The following is a 15,461-nucleotide window of genomic DNA, read 5'->3' as shown; positions in this document are numbered from 1 at the left end:
TAAAGCCAACAAACTTTGTAAATCTCTTTATGTATGTACCTTACCTAAATAAAGATTATTATTATTATTATTATTATTATAGTGCCATGAGGTTGGTTAGTTAAATTTGGGCTTGTAGCCCCTTCAAGCCTTGGTTGCGTTGAACAAATGTGCAATGAAATAATAAATAGTTTATACAAGTTTATACATAAACAACTTAAGCAAAACAGCTACATAGCTCGTGAAATATAATAGTAGTAATATAGTGATTATTGATATAGTATTGACTAGCTGAAGCGGTATAGAAAGTATTGTCAAATTAAGAAGAATGATTATGTTGCATATCCGGACGCTCCAGTTGGCGCGAACTTTTTGTGTTGGTGAGTGTTTGTTTACATCTGGTTGGCCTCTCGTCCTCCCGCCTGTGTTGTTGCCCAAATTTTTCCCTAAAAACTATCATTATGGGAATATTGGGGCTCGCCAAGCTTATTGCAGATGTTGCACCGTCGGCTGTGAAGGAAAATGAGATGAAAAACTTCTTCGGTGAGTTAATAAATAACATTTTTTTTAGTAATTCATTGTGTTGGGGGGTTTTGCAGCCAGAGTGTGTTCATACACGTTAGATTAAATTGGTTAAAATAAAATAAAAGGGTCTCTATCTTGAATTTACCTGAGGGCCACTAACACTCCAGTGGTCCTCGATTAGGACAGGAAGCTGGCTGCTTGTCAAAGGCCCCCCTCCCCCTTTTGTCCCTGATGATTTTGGATTATAACATTCAGCAGTGTTTTGACATTTACGGCTTTGGCGGTTCTTTGGGTAGGCGGTTCTACGGATTTACAACCCTATGGATGAAGAAGCATCTCCTGTTTTCTGTCCTATATTGTGGCTTGTTGTGCTTGAAGCTATTGCCCCCTTTTTTGTGTTACATCTGTCCCGGGGGTGGTGACCCTTTCATCATATGAAGGCCATATTTTACTTAACAAAGGTTTCACAAGGCCACACACACTATGTCATGTGCTGTTTATATTGAATTACTCTGTCAAAAACTGTGTTACTTAAATTTAAATTGCTTTCTAGTAGGTAGGTGTAACGTGTGTTTGCATATACAAGTTTGGGTGTTAAGGTTCAAAGAGTTTAGTTATTTTTTATGTTTATTCAATATAGCCTTGGTTACAGCAGTTAGTAGAAGTGAGGCCTGGAGTACAGAGAACAGAGCTTGAGCGAGGCCGGGGATATAGAGCTCAAAATGCGGGATGAGAGCAGGAAGCTTGAGTACGACCAAAATCCGACTGTCTGCTCTGTGACGAGGCTGTAGTGTCTTGCGAGGGGAGGAACTAAACTCGTCGAGTGTTACATAGGTTTTGGTGAATGTCGATGATGTTGAAGATCCGGAGTATCTCTAGAGCGCCTGTAACTGAATCACTATTCAAGTTAGACTGATGACAGTCCGTGATATGTCGACTTATATTACAACCTAGTTGGTCGACTTGCCAAGCAGACCAACTTGTTACTTAATAATTTTATAATTAATAATAATAATTTTAATAATTCTACTTAATTTAATAATTCTAGAGCAAGTTACCTCTCAGCTGGCCTGATTGGTCCTGTACCCTTTGGAAGAAATATTAATTGTAATTAATGCATATGGGATTAGTGTAGAACATCTTGATATGTGGAATCCTTAGGGATAGATTATGTGAAATTAACAGGCACATCTAACTGCGTGCACTGAAACTTCTGAGAAATTGGAGCAGTTATATTATAAAAAAGATCATCAAGGCAAAGGGGGGGACCTTTGACAAGCTGCCAGCTTCCTGTCCTTGTCGTGGCCACCAGTTTTTATTTACCCTTCACAGGCAAATTAATATAGTTGCTGCAGATGCACTGAGGACTATAAAATGCTGCAGGTTCCCCATCCCTAATTAACCTATCTTTGGTATTGCCAAATTGTACACAAGATGTCTTGACAAAGCTTATTTTATGACTGCCTAAACAGTATGTATCGTTAGTTTAGAGTGTATAGTATTAGATTAGGATGTGTTAGGCTCAGGTTAGTTTGGATTTGGTAGGTTTTAATTAAATTGTGTTTATGAAACGTCTAGGGAATTATGTGTCTTGTATCCATGTAATCCTTTCCTAACCTGACCTGACCTGGCCTTGTGTAATGAAAATTAAGTACTTACATATAAATATGTACACAAACACACACACACACACACACACATATATATATATATATATATATATATATATATATATATATATATATATATATATATATGTATATATATATATATATATATATATATATATATATATATATATATATATATATATATATATATATATATATATATATATATATATATATATATATATATATATATTTTAATATATTCTATACTTCTCAAGTTGTCTTTTCAGCTAAAACAATGGGAAGACCTTCGAGAAGCCACTGGCTTTCTATCCCTGTCAGGATCACGCAAATTTGCATATGGACTTTCAGACCTACCCATTATATTCTGTCTATGTTCACTTATCCAGACAACTACATGGGAAGGACCCCTCACTGGATAAGCCAAACATCTGGATAAGTAGAGTTCTTACCAGGGAAGTCCAAAAATGACCATATTCAAAAAGTTTTTGGTACTTCAAGCAACATAATTTAAATTTCTGTACATACTATATTTCAAAAACATAATTTGAAACAGAAACCTCAGCTTAAATTGTTGTAGTTTGTCCTCTTGTGTGATACTGTACATCTAGAAATGTGTATTTCTTGAAAATTTACGTAACCTAATCTCTGGTTATCTGGATTTCTGTCCACATAGAGGGAAGTATTGGCAGAAAATTATCTAAACTTTATTTACTCTTATGCTAGTCTGCATTATTCGGTCAAACCCAAACATTTTTTGGCTGGATAACCCAAACATTTGATTCAGAGGGTTTTGGAGAACCTAGCTCATACAGTACTTTTAAGAGGTTGTCTAGTGTTGGTATATAAAACTAGAGATTTTCTGTGAAATGAGAATTGATATGAAATTTGAATTTGTAAAATGAGAATTTTTTTTGTATAAATTGATAAGTGAAATGACTTTCTATGAAGAGAAAAATCTCTTTTTAAGTCCAGTGATGTATGTTAGCTATGTAGTGCTTGAAAGTGTAAATACCTTTGAATTGTATTGCAAAATACAGTACATAATTACAAGCTAATATATTGTATTTCTCTTAAGGTCGTAAGGTGGCAGTGGACGCATCAATGAGTTTGTATCAGTTCCTGGTTGCTGTTCGGCAGGAAGGCAACCAGCTCATGACGGCGGATGGTGAAACCACCAGGTAGTTAAAACATCTGCGTCTGAATTGTGGATAATGACGAATTTCATGGAATTCAATCCTAATTGATGGCCATTCCAAGATTTAGACGCATAAATTTATTGTTGTTTTATTAATGATGTACTGCAAGGGTCGGGAATGGGTAAATTACCCCAAATGGGATAAGGTGAAAATGGGTGATAATGATGAGTGAAAAATATATATTAAAAGTATATAAAAATGTTTATTCTATTTTATATCAGGTGAGTTGTGTTTTCTTTAGAAAACTACACTTTATTTTTTATTAAAAAATATTCAACCTATTGCAAAAATGTTTTGTAAAATTTTCAATGATAATTCATATAACGCACAACAAAGTGAAACCATAACTGTTGCGACTAGAGCAAGTACAGTACCTTGTTCAAGTCGTAAGTTCAATTTTTATTATGGCAGCACTCCACACACATTATGGCTAATGACAGTTATATTATCTATGAGAGTGTGACAATTGGCAGGGCTTGTCAAATTGCATTACATGTTAATGATGAGTTGAGAACTTAATTATAACTTATCATTTCCTAGGGATATCGACTCAAAGTGCGATAATGTTTTGCTCAACCCCTAGACAGCAGTTATCATATGTTGATTCGTGGTGTAATGCAGTAATCGTCATACGACAATTTAAACCATTATTATCTGGGTTTAACATGTATGATGCAAATAATAATAAACTAGGTAAACCAATCATCAATTGAGCCATAATAGTGCATTAAGTGTACTAGAAGACTGCCATCATCTGTGGGTGTCACATTGGTGGTAGGTCCTTTTATTTTCAATCTATATTCCTGCCCATATGGCGCCTGTTAGGCCCTGTGTCATTCGTGGCGTAATGCAGTAATCATCATACGACGATTTAAACCATTATTATCTGGGTGTTACATGTATGATGCAAATAATGATAAACTAGGTAAACCAATCATCAATTGAGCCATTATTTATTTATTTATTTATTTATTTATTTATTTATTTATTTATGCATATACAAGAAGGTACATTGGGAATGTGAGGATACATAATATGGTAATTACAGTCTTGTAAAGCCACTAGTACGCGCAGCGTTTCGGGCAGGTCCTTAATCTAAGAAAATTTTAATTTTAATACTTGCAAAATTTATAGACAAAAAAAATGATAACAGTTACATGGAATGAAAAAAAGAAGATGAGAGAAAATTGTAGGTACAGTATATTAAAGCACATAGGCAGCTAAGATTGATTGCAATGACAGCTTGAATGGTAGTTGACAAAAATAGGTAGGCACAATACAGCAGAAACAATAATAAGATTGATTGCAATGACAGCTTGAATGGTAGTTGACAAAAATAGGTAGGCACAGTACAGCAGAAACAATAATAAGATTGATTGCAATGACAGCTTGAATGGTAGTTGACCAAAATTGGTAGTCGCAATACAGCATATGGCTAGTACATAAAAGAAGACAGCAGTGAACACAATGATAAGGTTGTTTGATACTACATAAAAATTAGGAGATTGGGTAACACTAGGTACAGAGCAAATTTAAAGCTCAGTGTAGGAAACTAAGAAGATGAAATTAGGTACTTTTTGGTTTTGCTTTTAAATAAGGCAAAAGTTTTACAGTTTTTCAATTCACTAGGGAGTGAGTTCCATAGACTAGGTCCCTTAATTTGCATAGAGTGTTTACACAGATTAAGTTTGACCCTGGGGATATCAAAGATATATTTATTTCTGGTGTGGTGATAATGGGTCCTATTACATCTGTCCAGGGAGAGTTTCAGAGCATGGTTTGCATTTAAGAACAGGGTTTTGTAAATGTAGTTGACACAAGAGAATGTGTGGAGGGAGTTAATATTTAGCAAGTTTAGGGATTTAAACAAAGGAGCTGAGTGTTGTCTGAAAGCAGAGTTAGTTATTATTCTGATAGCAGATTTTTGCTGCGTGATGATGGGCTTAAGGTGGTTTGCAGTGGTAGACCCCCATGCACAGATACCATAATTAAGATAGGGGTAGATTAGTGCATAATATAGTAAGAGGAGAGCAGAGTTGGAACATAATATCTGATTTTGGAGAGTGTACCAACTGTCTTAGAGACTTTCTTAGTTATGTGTTGAATGTGGGTGCTGAAGTTGTCTAGGAATAGGCCAAGAAACTTGTCATCATTTCTGGGGGGAGCCCCGTCGGCTCCCCGGAGCTATCCCAGGCTGATATGCTAATGTCAGACTTTGGCATCAGTCATGTGTATGGAGTTCTTAGGCCTACCGGGGACCACGGCCAGAACCGGGCCCCCTCAGAGAGGCAAGGGGAGCAATGGCCTATAGAAGCCCCCGTGTAGTTGGAAGCATTCTATGTCTGCCATCGACCGGAACAGGCACCCAGAAAGGTAAGCGCCCCAAAACAAACCCCTATTCTGGTTAAAATTGCTACCTAAAACCGAACTAGTGGATAGAACTCCCCAACCGAAAACAAGCAAACTAGTGTGACGTCACATACTGCTGCGCCGCTGTCTGCGCAGCTCCCCCCTCCTTGGGAGGGGGAAGGGGGAGCCCCAGACCCCCCGCGCCAGCTACCCACACCTTAGTTCTTGAGGCTGATGCTATAGGTGATGGTCGTGTGCTCTGGCTCCGGTGTCGCTACTGCACTGTGCTTTGTGTGTGGTGTTAGTTTTGTGGGTGCGAGAGCCAGGAGTTATCTTCAGTACTCGGGCTGCATGCGCCTAGGGCTGCCTTCCCTAGGTGCCCTGTAAGTACTGCCCTTGGGGCTTGGGGCCACCTTCCACAGGCTCCTCGGGGTCTGCCTCTGCTGGTCCGTTTTACCTTTCGGTTTTTCGGCCGCCTGTTGGGCTCTTGGGTGTTCTGTTCTCCCTTGTTACCGGCAGGTAAGAGGCAGTTTGCACTGGTAGGGGCGCAGGGTGCTGCTCAGCTTGTATTTCCCAACATCGCGGCCGGCTCTGTTCCTTGGGGTTCGCTGTCCTCTTGCGGGGTTTTGTTTTTCTTTTTGTTTTTGCCTGGTGGGGGGTTCTGTCATTTTATTCAGTTTGTTTTTGCCCTTCCACTGTTCTCCTCGGTGGCGCCCCCTGCTAGGTCCCCGTGAGTGTACACGTCCCTGGGGTTCAGCTTTAGAAGTTTGCTTGGTAGTTTTGGGCGCCGGTTTGCAGCACCCTGCCTGGGACTACCTGAGCGCGAGTCCTCTTAAAGTAAACGCTCAGGACCCTGGGAATCCCCTAGGGGGCGCGTGGGTCCGATGGATGTGACCCCGGAGTCCCCACTCGCTGTGTGCGAGTTTGAGGGTTGCTCGGTCCCCTTGTCTCAGGGTGACCCTCATTGTTTTTGCCTCTGCCACGCTGCCTGTTGGGTCGGTGATACTTTCGACCCTGAGTCCTGTGAGTGTTGCTGCTTGCTTGTGACTCAATTTACCCAATCCTCTGATGATTCTATTCGGGTACAGGCGGCACGTGCGTTGCAGTCTAGGTTTCGTCTGTTGCAACGCGCTCGGTTGGTTGCTTCCCTGGATGCCCCGGGGCTGCCCCGCTTTGCTTTTCGAGACCCGGACTTGGGGGTGGGGGTCGCTTCGATCCTGGTTCAGTCCGCACCTCCTCGTCCTTCCCCTTCTGTTCGTTCTGGTCCCCCGCCCCTGCTTCCGGCCCCGAAGCGTCTGAGGGTTTCGGGGTCGGAGCAGGGGTTACTTGATCTCGAGACTCGGGCAGCTTCGGGGGTTGCCCCTTCCGGGGGGGCGGCAGAGGCATTCGAGTCTTGTCTCCCGGCCGAAGCTTCAGGGTCTGACCAGTGGGCCCCCCTTCCTCCAGCTTTTTCGGCTGCTCCGTCCTTGTCTTGTGGGGTTGGGGCTTGGGGAGAGGACTCGGCCTCGGGTCCTGTGGTGACGGACCTCGAGGCTGGGGAGGGGCTGACTTGGGGGCCTTGGGCCCCGCTGGACCCCGCCTGGGTTTTTCTTCCCACTGAGCGGGGCTTATTGTTACAAGGAGTGGGGTTTTTCTTTCCCCCCCTCTGCGTACGAGTTGGATTTGGTGTCGGCCCCTCCCCGGGTTCGGTTCCGTGTTCCCCCGGGTACGTCGGTTCCGTCCTTCCGGAGGTTTTCGGCTTATCGCATCCAACCTGGTGTGGTGCGAGCGGCCTTTGCAGCTTACCTCCTGCGTGACCCGGATTATGCCTCGGAAATGGATCCGTCCACGTTCAGGTTTGGGACTTTGTTCCCTTTCTGGCTCCGTTACGAGGTTCCGGAGTCGTCCTGGCTAGCAGACTGCCCCTTGTTTGGTCTGGATTCCTGGCATTCCTTCTGTCGTTCCCGCACGCTGGAGTGGCGGGAAGCTTCCACGGTGCTTCAGGTTTTCCTGGGGGGTGAACTTGAGTACCTGAATGAGTGCTTGTTTGCCCCTGCCCTTCCCCGCGATGTGGGCGTTATTCAGCTCCATGTGCAGGTTCCCTCCCTTTCGGCGGCGCTCGTGGCGGAGGACTTGCGCGCTCGGGGCCTTTTGTGTTCGGCCTTGCGGTTCTTTTCCCTCCTGGAGCTGTCTTCGGATTGGCTCGTGGAGGATGTGGGGACGCTTGGGTCCGTCCCGGGGTCCGGCACCTTGTCCTCGGCTGCGCGTTCGTCGGCTGCCTTGTTCACGCCGATTTTGCGGGATGCGGTTTCCCTGTTCTATGCTTCCCGTCTCGCGTGTCGGCAGGCGGTGCTGGGTTCCTCCGTGGAATCTGCTTGGGCTCTGGCTCTTAGGCGTTCTTCACCTTTTTGTCCTCTCCTGTTTGGGGAGTCGGCCGTGGCGCAGTCTATTCAGGCTGCGTCGGCGGCTTGTCGTCCGATGTCGGACTTGTTGGTTTTCCGGGGGTCCCGGGGTGGGTCTTCCCGGAAAGGTCGTGCCAGGGCTCGGGGTTCCTCTCGTCGTGGTAGGCCTCTGGTGTCAGGTTTGGGGTTGGCTCCTCCTGCGGACCCTCCCTCGTCTGGTCGGCGCGGTGTTTGCGCTGTGCGGGGTTCTGGGTCTCGTAAGGGTCGCCGGCCCTTTCGCGGTTTGCCCCCTTGACGGGGCGATGGGGGGGCGGCTTGCGCTGTTCGCCCGCGCCTGGTCCCACGATTCGTGGGCCTTTCGGGTCGTGTCTCGCGGCCTGCGGTGGCGTTGGGTGGCCCCTCCCCCCTTTGGGGGGTCGGGGCTGGCAGGGCAGGCTTCTTCCCCTGCGCTCTGTCGAGTCGTCTTGGAGTGGGTACGCTTGGGCGTCGTCCCTCAGATGGGTTTCCCGTCTGTTTCCAGTTCCGAAACGGGACTGCGCGGACCTGCGGTTCATTCTGGACTTGTCCCGTCTGAACCCCTGGGTTCATTGCCCCTCCTTTCGGATGACTACGCTGTCTCAGGTTCGGCTCCTCTTGGAGCCGGGAGCTTGGATGGTGTCCCTGGACCTCTGGGACGCTTATTGGCATGTCCCGATTCATCCGCGGTTCAGGGACTGGCTCGGTTTTGTAGCGAAGCGTCTGAGTTACCGCTTTCGTTGTCTCCCGTTCGGGTTGAACCTGGCACCTCGCGTGTTCACACGCCTTACACGGGTTGTGGTGGCTCGTTTGCGTCTCCTAGGTGTTCGGGTGTTGGCCTACCTCGACGACTGGCTGGTTTGGGCTCCCAGCCAGTCAGCTTGCTTGCTAGCCAGGGATTTGGTTCTTTCCCAGCTCGCCGGGTTCGGGTTCTTGGTGAACTGGAGGAAGTCCCATCTGGTTCTCTCTCAGGTTCGGACTTGGCTGGGTCTCGTGTGGGACTCTCGAACCGCCTCCTTGTCTCTCCCTCCGGAGTCTCTCCTGCGGCTGCGGTCCCGCCTTCGTCTGTTTCTGGAGGGCCCTTGGGTCACCCGGCGGTTGCTCGAGGGGCTGTGCGGGAGCCTGAACTTCGCGATGGTGGTCTACCCGCCGGGTTGGGTTTGGCTTCGACGGCTGTTCTGGTTCCTTCGGGGTTCCCCCTTCCGCCTCTCTCGCGATCGCAGAGTTCGACCCCCGGGGGACTTGCGTCGGTTGCTGCGTCACCGGCTTCCTCTTCGGGTTTTTCGGGGTTCAGTGCCTTGGCGCCTACCCGAGCCCTCGCTCGATGTGTACACGGATGCGTCGTCTCTCGGCTGGGGTTTTGTGACCAGTGCTCACCAGGCCGGCCAGGGGCGTTGGGATCCGTCCTTCCGTCGAGCTCACAGTACGGTGCGGAAGTTCGCGGCAGTGTGGTTTGCTCTGGGGAGGATTCGGGTGGCCCGCGGATCGACGATTCGGCTCCATTCGGACTGCTCTCCGGTGGTTCATTGCCTGAACCGCGGGGGTTCGATGCGGTCCTTGTCTCTTTGGGGTTGGTCGCTTCGGGTGACTCGTCTGCTGAGTTCTCGGGGTTTGGCTCTCCTGGCGGTTCACGTACGGGGCTTGTCCAACGTCTTGGCCGACGCCCTGTCTCGCTTCGTTCCCCTCTCCACGGAGTGGACGGTCGACGACGAGTCCTTCCGTTGGCTTTGCCAGACGTTCGGGCGCCCCGAAGTGGACCTCTTCGCGTCGGCGTGGTCGCGGCGTCTTCCCGTTTATGCGGCGCCCTTCCCCGATTGCGAGGCCATCGGGGTCGATGCCTTTCGGCTCGACTGGTCGAGGTGGGGGTTTCTGTACCTTTTTCCCCCGGTTCGGCTGTTGCTCCAGGTCCTGACTCGCTTAGAGACTTACCGGGGGAGAGTTGTCCTTCTGGCCCCTTGGTGGCCGGCCCAGCCTTGGTTTCAGGCGCTGGTTGCTCGGTGTCCGAACCCGAGGGTTTTCCCGCGGCTCCGCCTCTTTCAGCAGATCGGGCCGGTACGTCACGTAGCTGGTTCGATCTTCTCCTCGAGTCTTCGCGTATGGTTTTTTTGACTCGAGTCTATCATCATCTCTATGGTGATCAGGTGGCCTCCTTGTTGGTGTCCCACCTGAGGGCTTCTTCTCGGCGGCAGTATGAAGTTTCCTGGCGGTCCTTCCGTTTCTTTTTGCGTCTTCGTCGTGTTAGCTCTTTGTCTGTTCGGGTGGTCTTGTCCTTCCTCGCGTGGTTGTTTCAGGACCGTCATCTTATGCCTAACACTGTCGCTTCGTATCGTGCGGTGCTGGCGGAGCCGCTTCAGCTTGCTTTCGGTATCGATGTTACGTCTGCGCCGTTTCGCAAGCTGTCTCGTGCATTGTTTCACCTCCGGCCTGCTCATGCGTCGCCTGAGCCGTCCTGGTCTTTGGACAGAGTGCTCGCTTTCCTTTCATCTCCTCGTTTCGTTGTGGCCCCTTCGGTCCAGGTTTGTTTTTCCAAGGCACTTTTCTTGTTGGCTTTGGCCTCTGGGGGTCGGGTAGGGGAGCTTCATGCTCTCCTCCGGCGCAGGGGTTTCTGCTCTTTTTGATCGTGGTGATAGTTTTGTTCGTTTGCAGCCGTCTCCTTTTCTGGCAAAGAATGAGACTGCTGCGTTCCGGAGGGGTCCATGGGTGGTTGATGCTTGGTTGGTCAGGCCGGGGGTGCATCATGTTTTGTGTCCGGTTGCGGCGCTTCGCCGTTATTTGCGCGCCACAGCTTCTGTGTCCGGGGACGCGCTGTGGGTTGATCCGGTTTCCTTTCTTCCCTGTTCGCGGGTTCGGGTCTCTCAGGTCGTCCGCAGGGTTATTAGGTCCAGCCAGCCTACGGTCTATCCCCGTGCCCATGACGTTCGCAAGTTCGCGGCTCTTGCTGCCGTCTTTGGGAATATGTCTTGGTCTGATATTCGGGCGCGGGGATTTTAGCGGTCGAACAGGGTCCTGGCTGCTCGTTACCTTGTGAATGTCCCTGGGCCTCGTCGGGCCTGTGTTGCTTTGGGTCGGCGGTTGCAGCCAGTTGTCTCGGCTTCGAGTTGAGGGGTGAGCGACGACCGCCTCCCGGGTAAGTCCCTCTTTTTCTGTCTGTGGGTAGTTAGCTCCGGGGAGCCGACGGGGCTCCCCCCAGAAAACCAGCGTTGAATGTAATGAAACGCCATTTTCTGGGTGAGTCCCGGAGGCTCCCCGGCATCCCTCCCTCCCTCCGGTCGGCGGTTTTTCGCGTTTTTGACATCCAGCCTCAAGAACTGAGGTGTGGGTAGCCGGCGCGGGGGGTCTGGGGCTCCCCCTTCCCCCTCCCGGGGAGGGGGGAGCTGCGCAGACAGCGGCGCGGCAGTATGTGACGTCACACTAGTTTGCTTGTTTTCGGTTGGGGAGTTCTATCCACTAGTTCGGTTTTAGGTAGCAATTTTAACCAGAATAGGGGTTTGTTTTGGGGCGCTTACCTTTCTGGGTGCCTGTTCCGGTCGATGGCAGACATAGAATGCTTCCAACTACACGGGGGCTTCTATAGGCCATTGCTCCCCTTGCCTCTCTGAGGGGGCCCGGTTCTGGCCGTGGTCCCCGGTAGGCCTAAGAACTCCATACACATGACTGATGCCAAAGTCTGACATTAGCATATCAGCCTGGGATAGCTCCGGGGAGCCTCCGGGACTCACCCAGAAAATGGCGTTTCATTACATTCAACGCTGGTTTTTTATTACTGATGTTAATGTTGTCTGTCTGTAGCTGAATTGCATTTGATGATTTGCTTCCAAATAAGATGTAGTAAGTCTTTTCGATGCCAGGAATTATTCCACGGTACTCGGGCTGCATGTGCCTATGGTTATCATCCCTAGGTGCCCTGTAAGTAATGTCTGCTTGGTTTTTTGGCTGCCCTTTGGGTGTTTGGGGGTTTTGTCTTCCTTGTTTACGTTAGGGTAATAGATAGTTTGCACTGGTGGGGCGCAGGGTACTATGCAGCTAGTTGTCACCATTCATGGCGGCTGGCTCTGTTCCTTGGGGTGCATTGTCCTCTTGCGGGGTTTTGTTTTTCTTTTTGTTTAGTGCCCTATGGGGGGGTCGGCCTTGCTTTCCCCTTATTGGGCCTGCCTGTTCACTATTGATTTGGTGGTGCCCCCTGCTAGGTCCCCGTGAGTGTACACGTCCTTGGGGTTCAGTTTTAGAAAATTGTTTGGTAGTTTTGGGCGCTGGTTAGCAGTACCCTGCCTGGGCTTACCTGGGCGCGAGTCCCCTTATAGTAAGCGCTCAGGATCCTGGGAATCCCCTAGGGGACGCCTGGGTCCGATGGATGTGTCTTCGGAGCCCCCCTTCCCCCTCGCTTCATGTGAGTTTGAGGGTTGCTTGGTCCCCTTGACTCAGGGTGACCCCTCATGGGTTTCGTCTCCGTCACACTGCCTGTTGGCATTACTTTGTTGCCAACAGTTGGGTTGTTGGTGACACTTTCGACCCTGAGTCCTGTGAATACTGCTGCTTGCTGGTGACTCAATTTACCCAGTCCGCTGATAATCTTGTGCTGGTACAGGCAGCGCAGGCGTTGCATGCGCGTTTTAGGTTGTTACAACGCTCTAGGTTGGTTACTCACCCTGATGCCCCGAGGCTGCCCCATTTTGCTTATAGGGACTCAGACTTTGGGGTTGGGGTCGCTTCGATCTTGGTTCAGTCTGTGTCCCCCTCGTTCTTCCACAGTACGTGGCACCCTTCCCCGATTGCGAGGCCGTCGGGGTAGATGCCTTTTGGCAGGACTGGTCGAGGTGGGGGTTCCTATACCCCTTTTCCCCGGTTCAGCTGTTGCTCCAGGTCCTGACTCGCTTGGAGACCTACCAAGGGAGAGTAGTCCTCTTGGCCCTGTGGTGGCCAGCCCAGCCATGGTTTCAGGTGCTGCTTGTCCGGTGTCCGAACCCGGAGGTTTTTCCGCGGCTCTGCCTCTTCCAACAGATCGGATCAGAACGTCACATGGCTGGTTTGATCTTCTCCTCGAGTCTTTGCGTATAGTGTTTTTGACTCGAGTTTATCATCATCTCTATGGTGATCAGGTGGCTTCTTTGTTAGTGTCCCACCTGCGGGCTTCGTCTCGGCGGCAGTATGAAGTTTCCTGGCAGTCCTTCCATTTCTTCCTGCGTCTTCGTCGTTGTACTTCGCTTTCTGTTAGAGTGGTGTTGTCCTTTCTCTCTTGGTTGTTCCAGGACCGTCACCTTATGCCTAACACTGTCGCCACGTATCGTGCGGCGCTGGCGGAGCCGCTTCAGCATGCTTTGGGTATTGATGTTATTTCTGCACCGTTTCGCAAGCTTTGTCGGATGTTGTTTCACCTCTGGCCTGCTCTTGTGCCACCCGAGCCATCCTGGTCATTGGACAGAGTGCTCTCTTATCTTTCTTCTCCTCGGTTTGTTGTGGCCTCTTCGGTTCAGGATTGGTTCTCCAAGGCTTTTTTTCTGTTGGCATTGGCCTTTGGGGGTTGGGTTGGTGAGCTTCATGCTCTCCTCCGGTGCAGAGATTTCTGCTCTTTTGGTCTTCGTGATGGTTTTATTCGTTTGCAGCCGTCTCCTTCTTTTCTGGCGAAGAATGAGACTGCTGCTTTCCGAAGGGGTCCCTGGGTTGTGGATGCTTGGTTGGTTTGGCCAGGGGTGCATCATGTTTGTGTCCGGTTGCGGCTCTTCACTGTTATTTGCGCACCATGGCTTCTGTGTCCGGGGACACGCTTTGGGTTGATCCGGTTTCCCTTCCCTGTTCACGGGTGCGGGTCTCCCAGGTCGTCCGCAGAGTTATCAAGGCTAGCCAGCCTGCAGTCTATCCCCGTGCACATGACGTTCGTAAGTTCGCTGCTCTTGCTGCCATCTTTGGCAACATGTCGTGGGCTGACATTCAGGCGCGTGGTTTTTGGTAGTCGAACAGGGTCCTGGCTGCTTGTTACAGTGTGAACGTCCCTGGGCCCCGTCGGGCCTGTATTGCTTTGGGTCGGTGGTTGCAGCCAGTTGTCTCGACTTCGAGTTGAGGAGTGAGCAGCGACTGCCTCCCGGGTTAAGTCCCTAAGTGTTTCCTCTGTGGGTAGTTAGCTCCGGGGAGCCGCAAGGGTTCCCCCCAGAAAACCAGCGTTGAATGTAATGAAACGCTATTTTCTAGGTGAGACCCGGAGGCTCCCTGGCATCCCTCCCTCCGGTCGGTGGTTTTTCGCGTGTTATGACATCCAGCCTAAGAACTAAGGGTGGATAGCCGGCATGAGAGGTCTGGGGCTCCCCCTTCCCCCTCCTGGGGAGGGGGAGCTGCGCAGACAGCGGTGCGGCGATGTGTGACGTCATGATTGTTTGCTTGTTTCTTCTAGGGGGAGTTCTATCCACTTTCTTGGCTTTTGGTAGCAATATTTTCATCAGAATAGGGGTTTGTTTTGGGATGCTAACCTTTCTGGGTGCCTGACCCGGTCGATGGCAGACATAAAATGCTTCCAACCACATGGGGGTTTCTATAGGCCATTGTTTCCCTTGCCTCTTCTGAGATGGCCAGGTTTTGGCTCGTGGTCCCCAGCAGGCCCATAAGAACTTCATACACATGACTGATGCCAAAGTCTGACATTAGCATATCAGCCTAGTAAGCTCCGGGGAGCCTCCGGGTCTCACCCAGAAAATGGCATTTCATTACATTCAATGCTGTTTTTTTTAAAACCCTTGGATTTTTGGAATGATACATAAGCAAGGGTTAATTTTCAAATCGTCACTCGCATTACCACAGCACAAGAATTATCTTATCCTTAATAGGCTTGTGTTCGGGCAATAACTTCTCCTCCTGGGTAATGTATGTCCTCTTAGGCAGTCTTTTCCAGAATAGCCCTGTCTCGTCACAATTAACCCTTAACCCTTAAACTGCGCAACGCGCCTGCAGGCTCACGTCTGGTTTGCGCAATGCGCCTCCGGGTATTTGCATTTTTCACGTTCCATTCAAAACTCCCGCAACTACATGGGGTTCACATCAGCTTCCTCAGGGCTCTTGTAAACAGACGCCATCTTTAAAAAAAATCGTGGTCCACATTCCCGGGTGTGGGAGCCTCGGTAGTGTGTGAGCAACCAAGGCTGGCACTCACAGCATGAGCGCACAGCACTGCTGTTCAGCATGTGACCACAGCATCGCCTAATAATGTCAAAATATATATATAACTTGTATTATTTAGCTATGATAGTGTTATATTAGAGCCTGAGTGTGATAATGACTGGGTACAATGTTTAAATATCAGTGATTCAATGCTGTTCACGATGTTCACAGCGCTAGCCACAGCACCACAGCATTATTTCGTTCATCTAGGAATCTTCAAATGATTTCTTAGGTTCCTT

General features: G+C 49.2%; 1 protein-coding gene across 1 annotated transcript in view; it reads left to right on the top strand.

The window, feature by feature from the left end:
* The first annotated feature begins 349 nt into the window (after positions 1-349).
* The window catches only part of LOC138357269 (flap endonuclease 1-like), a 157,867-nt gene continuing 142,755 nt past the window's right edge, over positions 350-15,461 (top strand). The window contains exons 1-2 of the mRNA XM_069313919.1: positions 350-522; positions 3,214-3,316. Of these exons, the coding sequence (XP_069170020.1) occupies positions 441-522; positions 3,214-3,316 (185 nt within the window). The 5' untranslated portion in view covers positions 350-440. The remainder of the gene's footprint in view (positions 523-3,213; positions 3,317-15,461) is intronic.

Source organism: Procambarus clarkii, chromosome 77 (assembly GCF_040958095.1).
Source record: "Procambarus clarkii isolate CNS0578487 chromosome 77, FALCON_Pclarkii_2.0, whole genome shotgun sequence".
NCBI classification, from domain to species: Eukaryota; Metazoa; Arthropoda; class Malacostraca; order Decapoda; family Cambaridae; genus Procambarus; species Procambarus clarkii.
The sequence above is the reverse complement of the archived record's forward strand: the minus strand, read 5'-3'. Positions and strand labels throughout refer to the sequence as shown.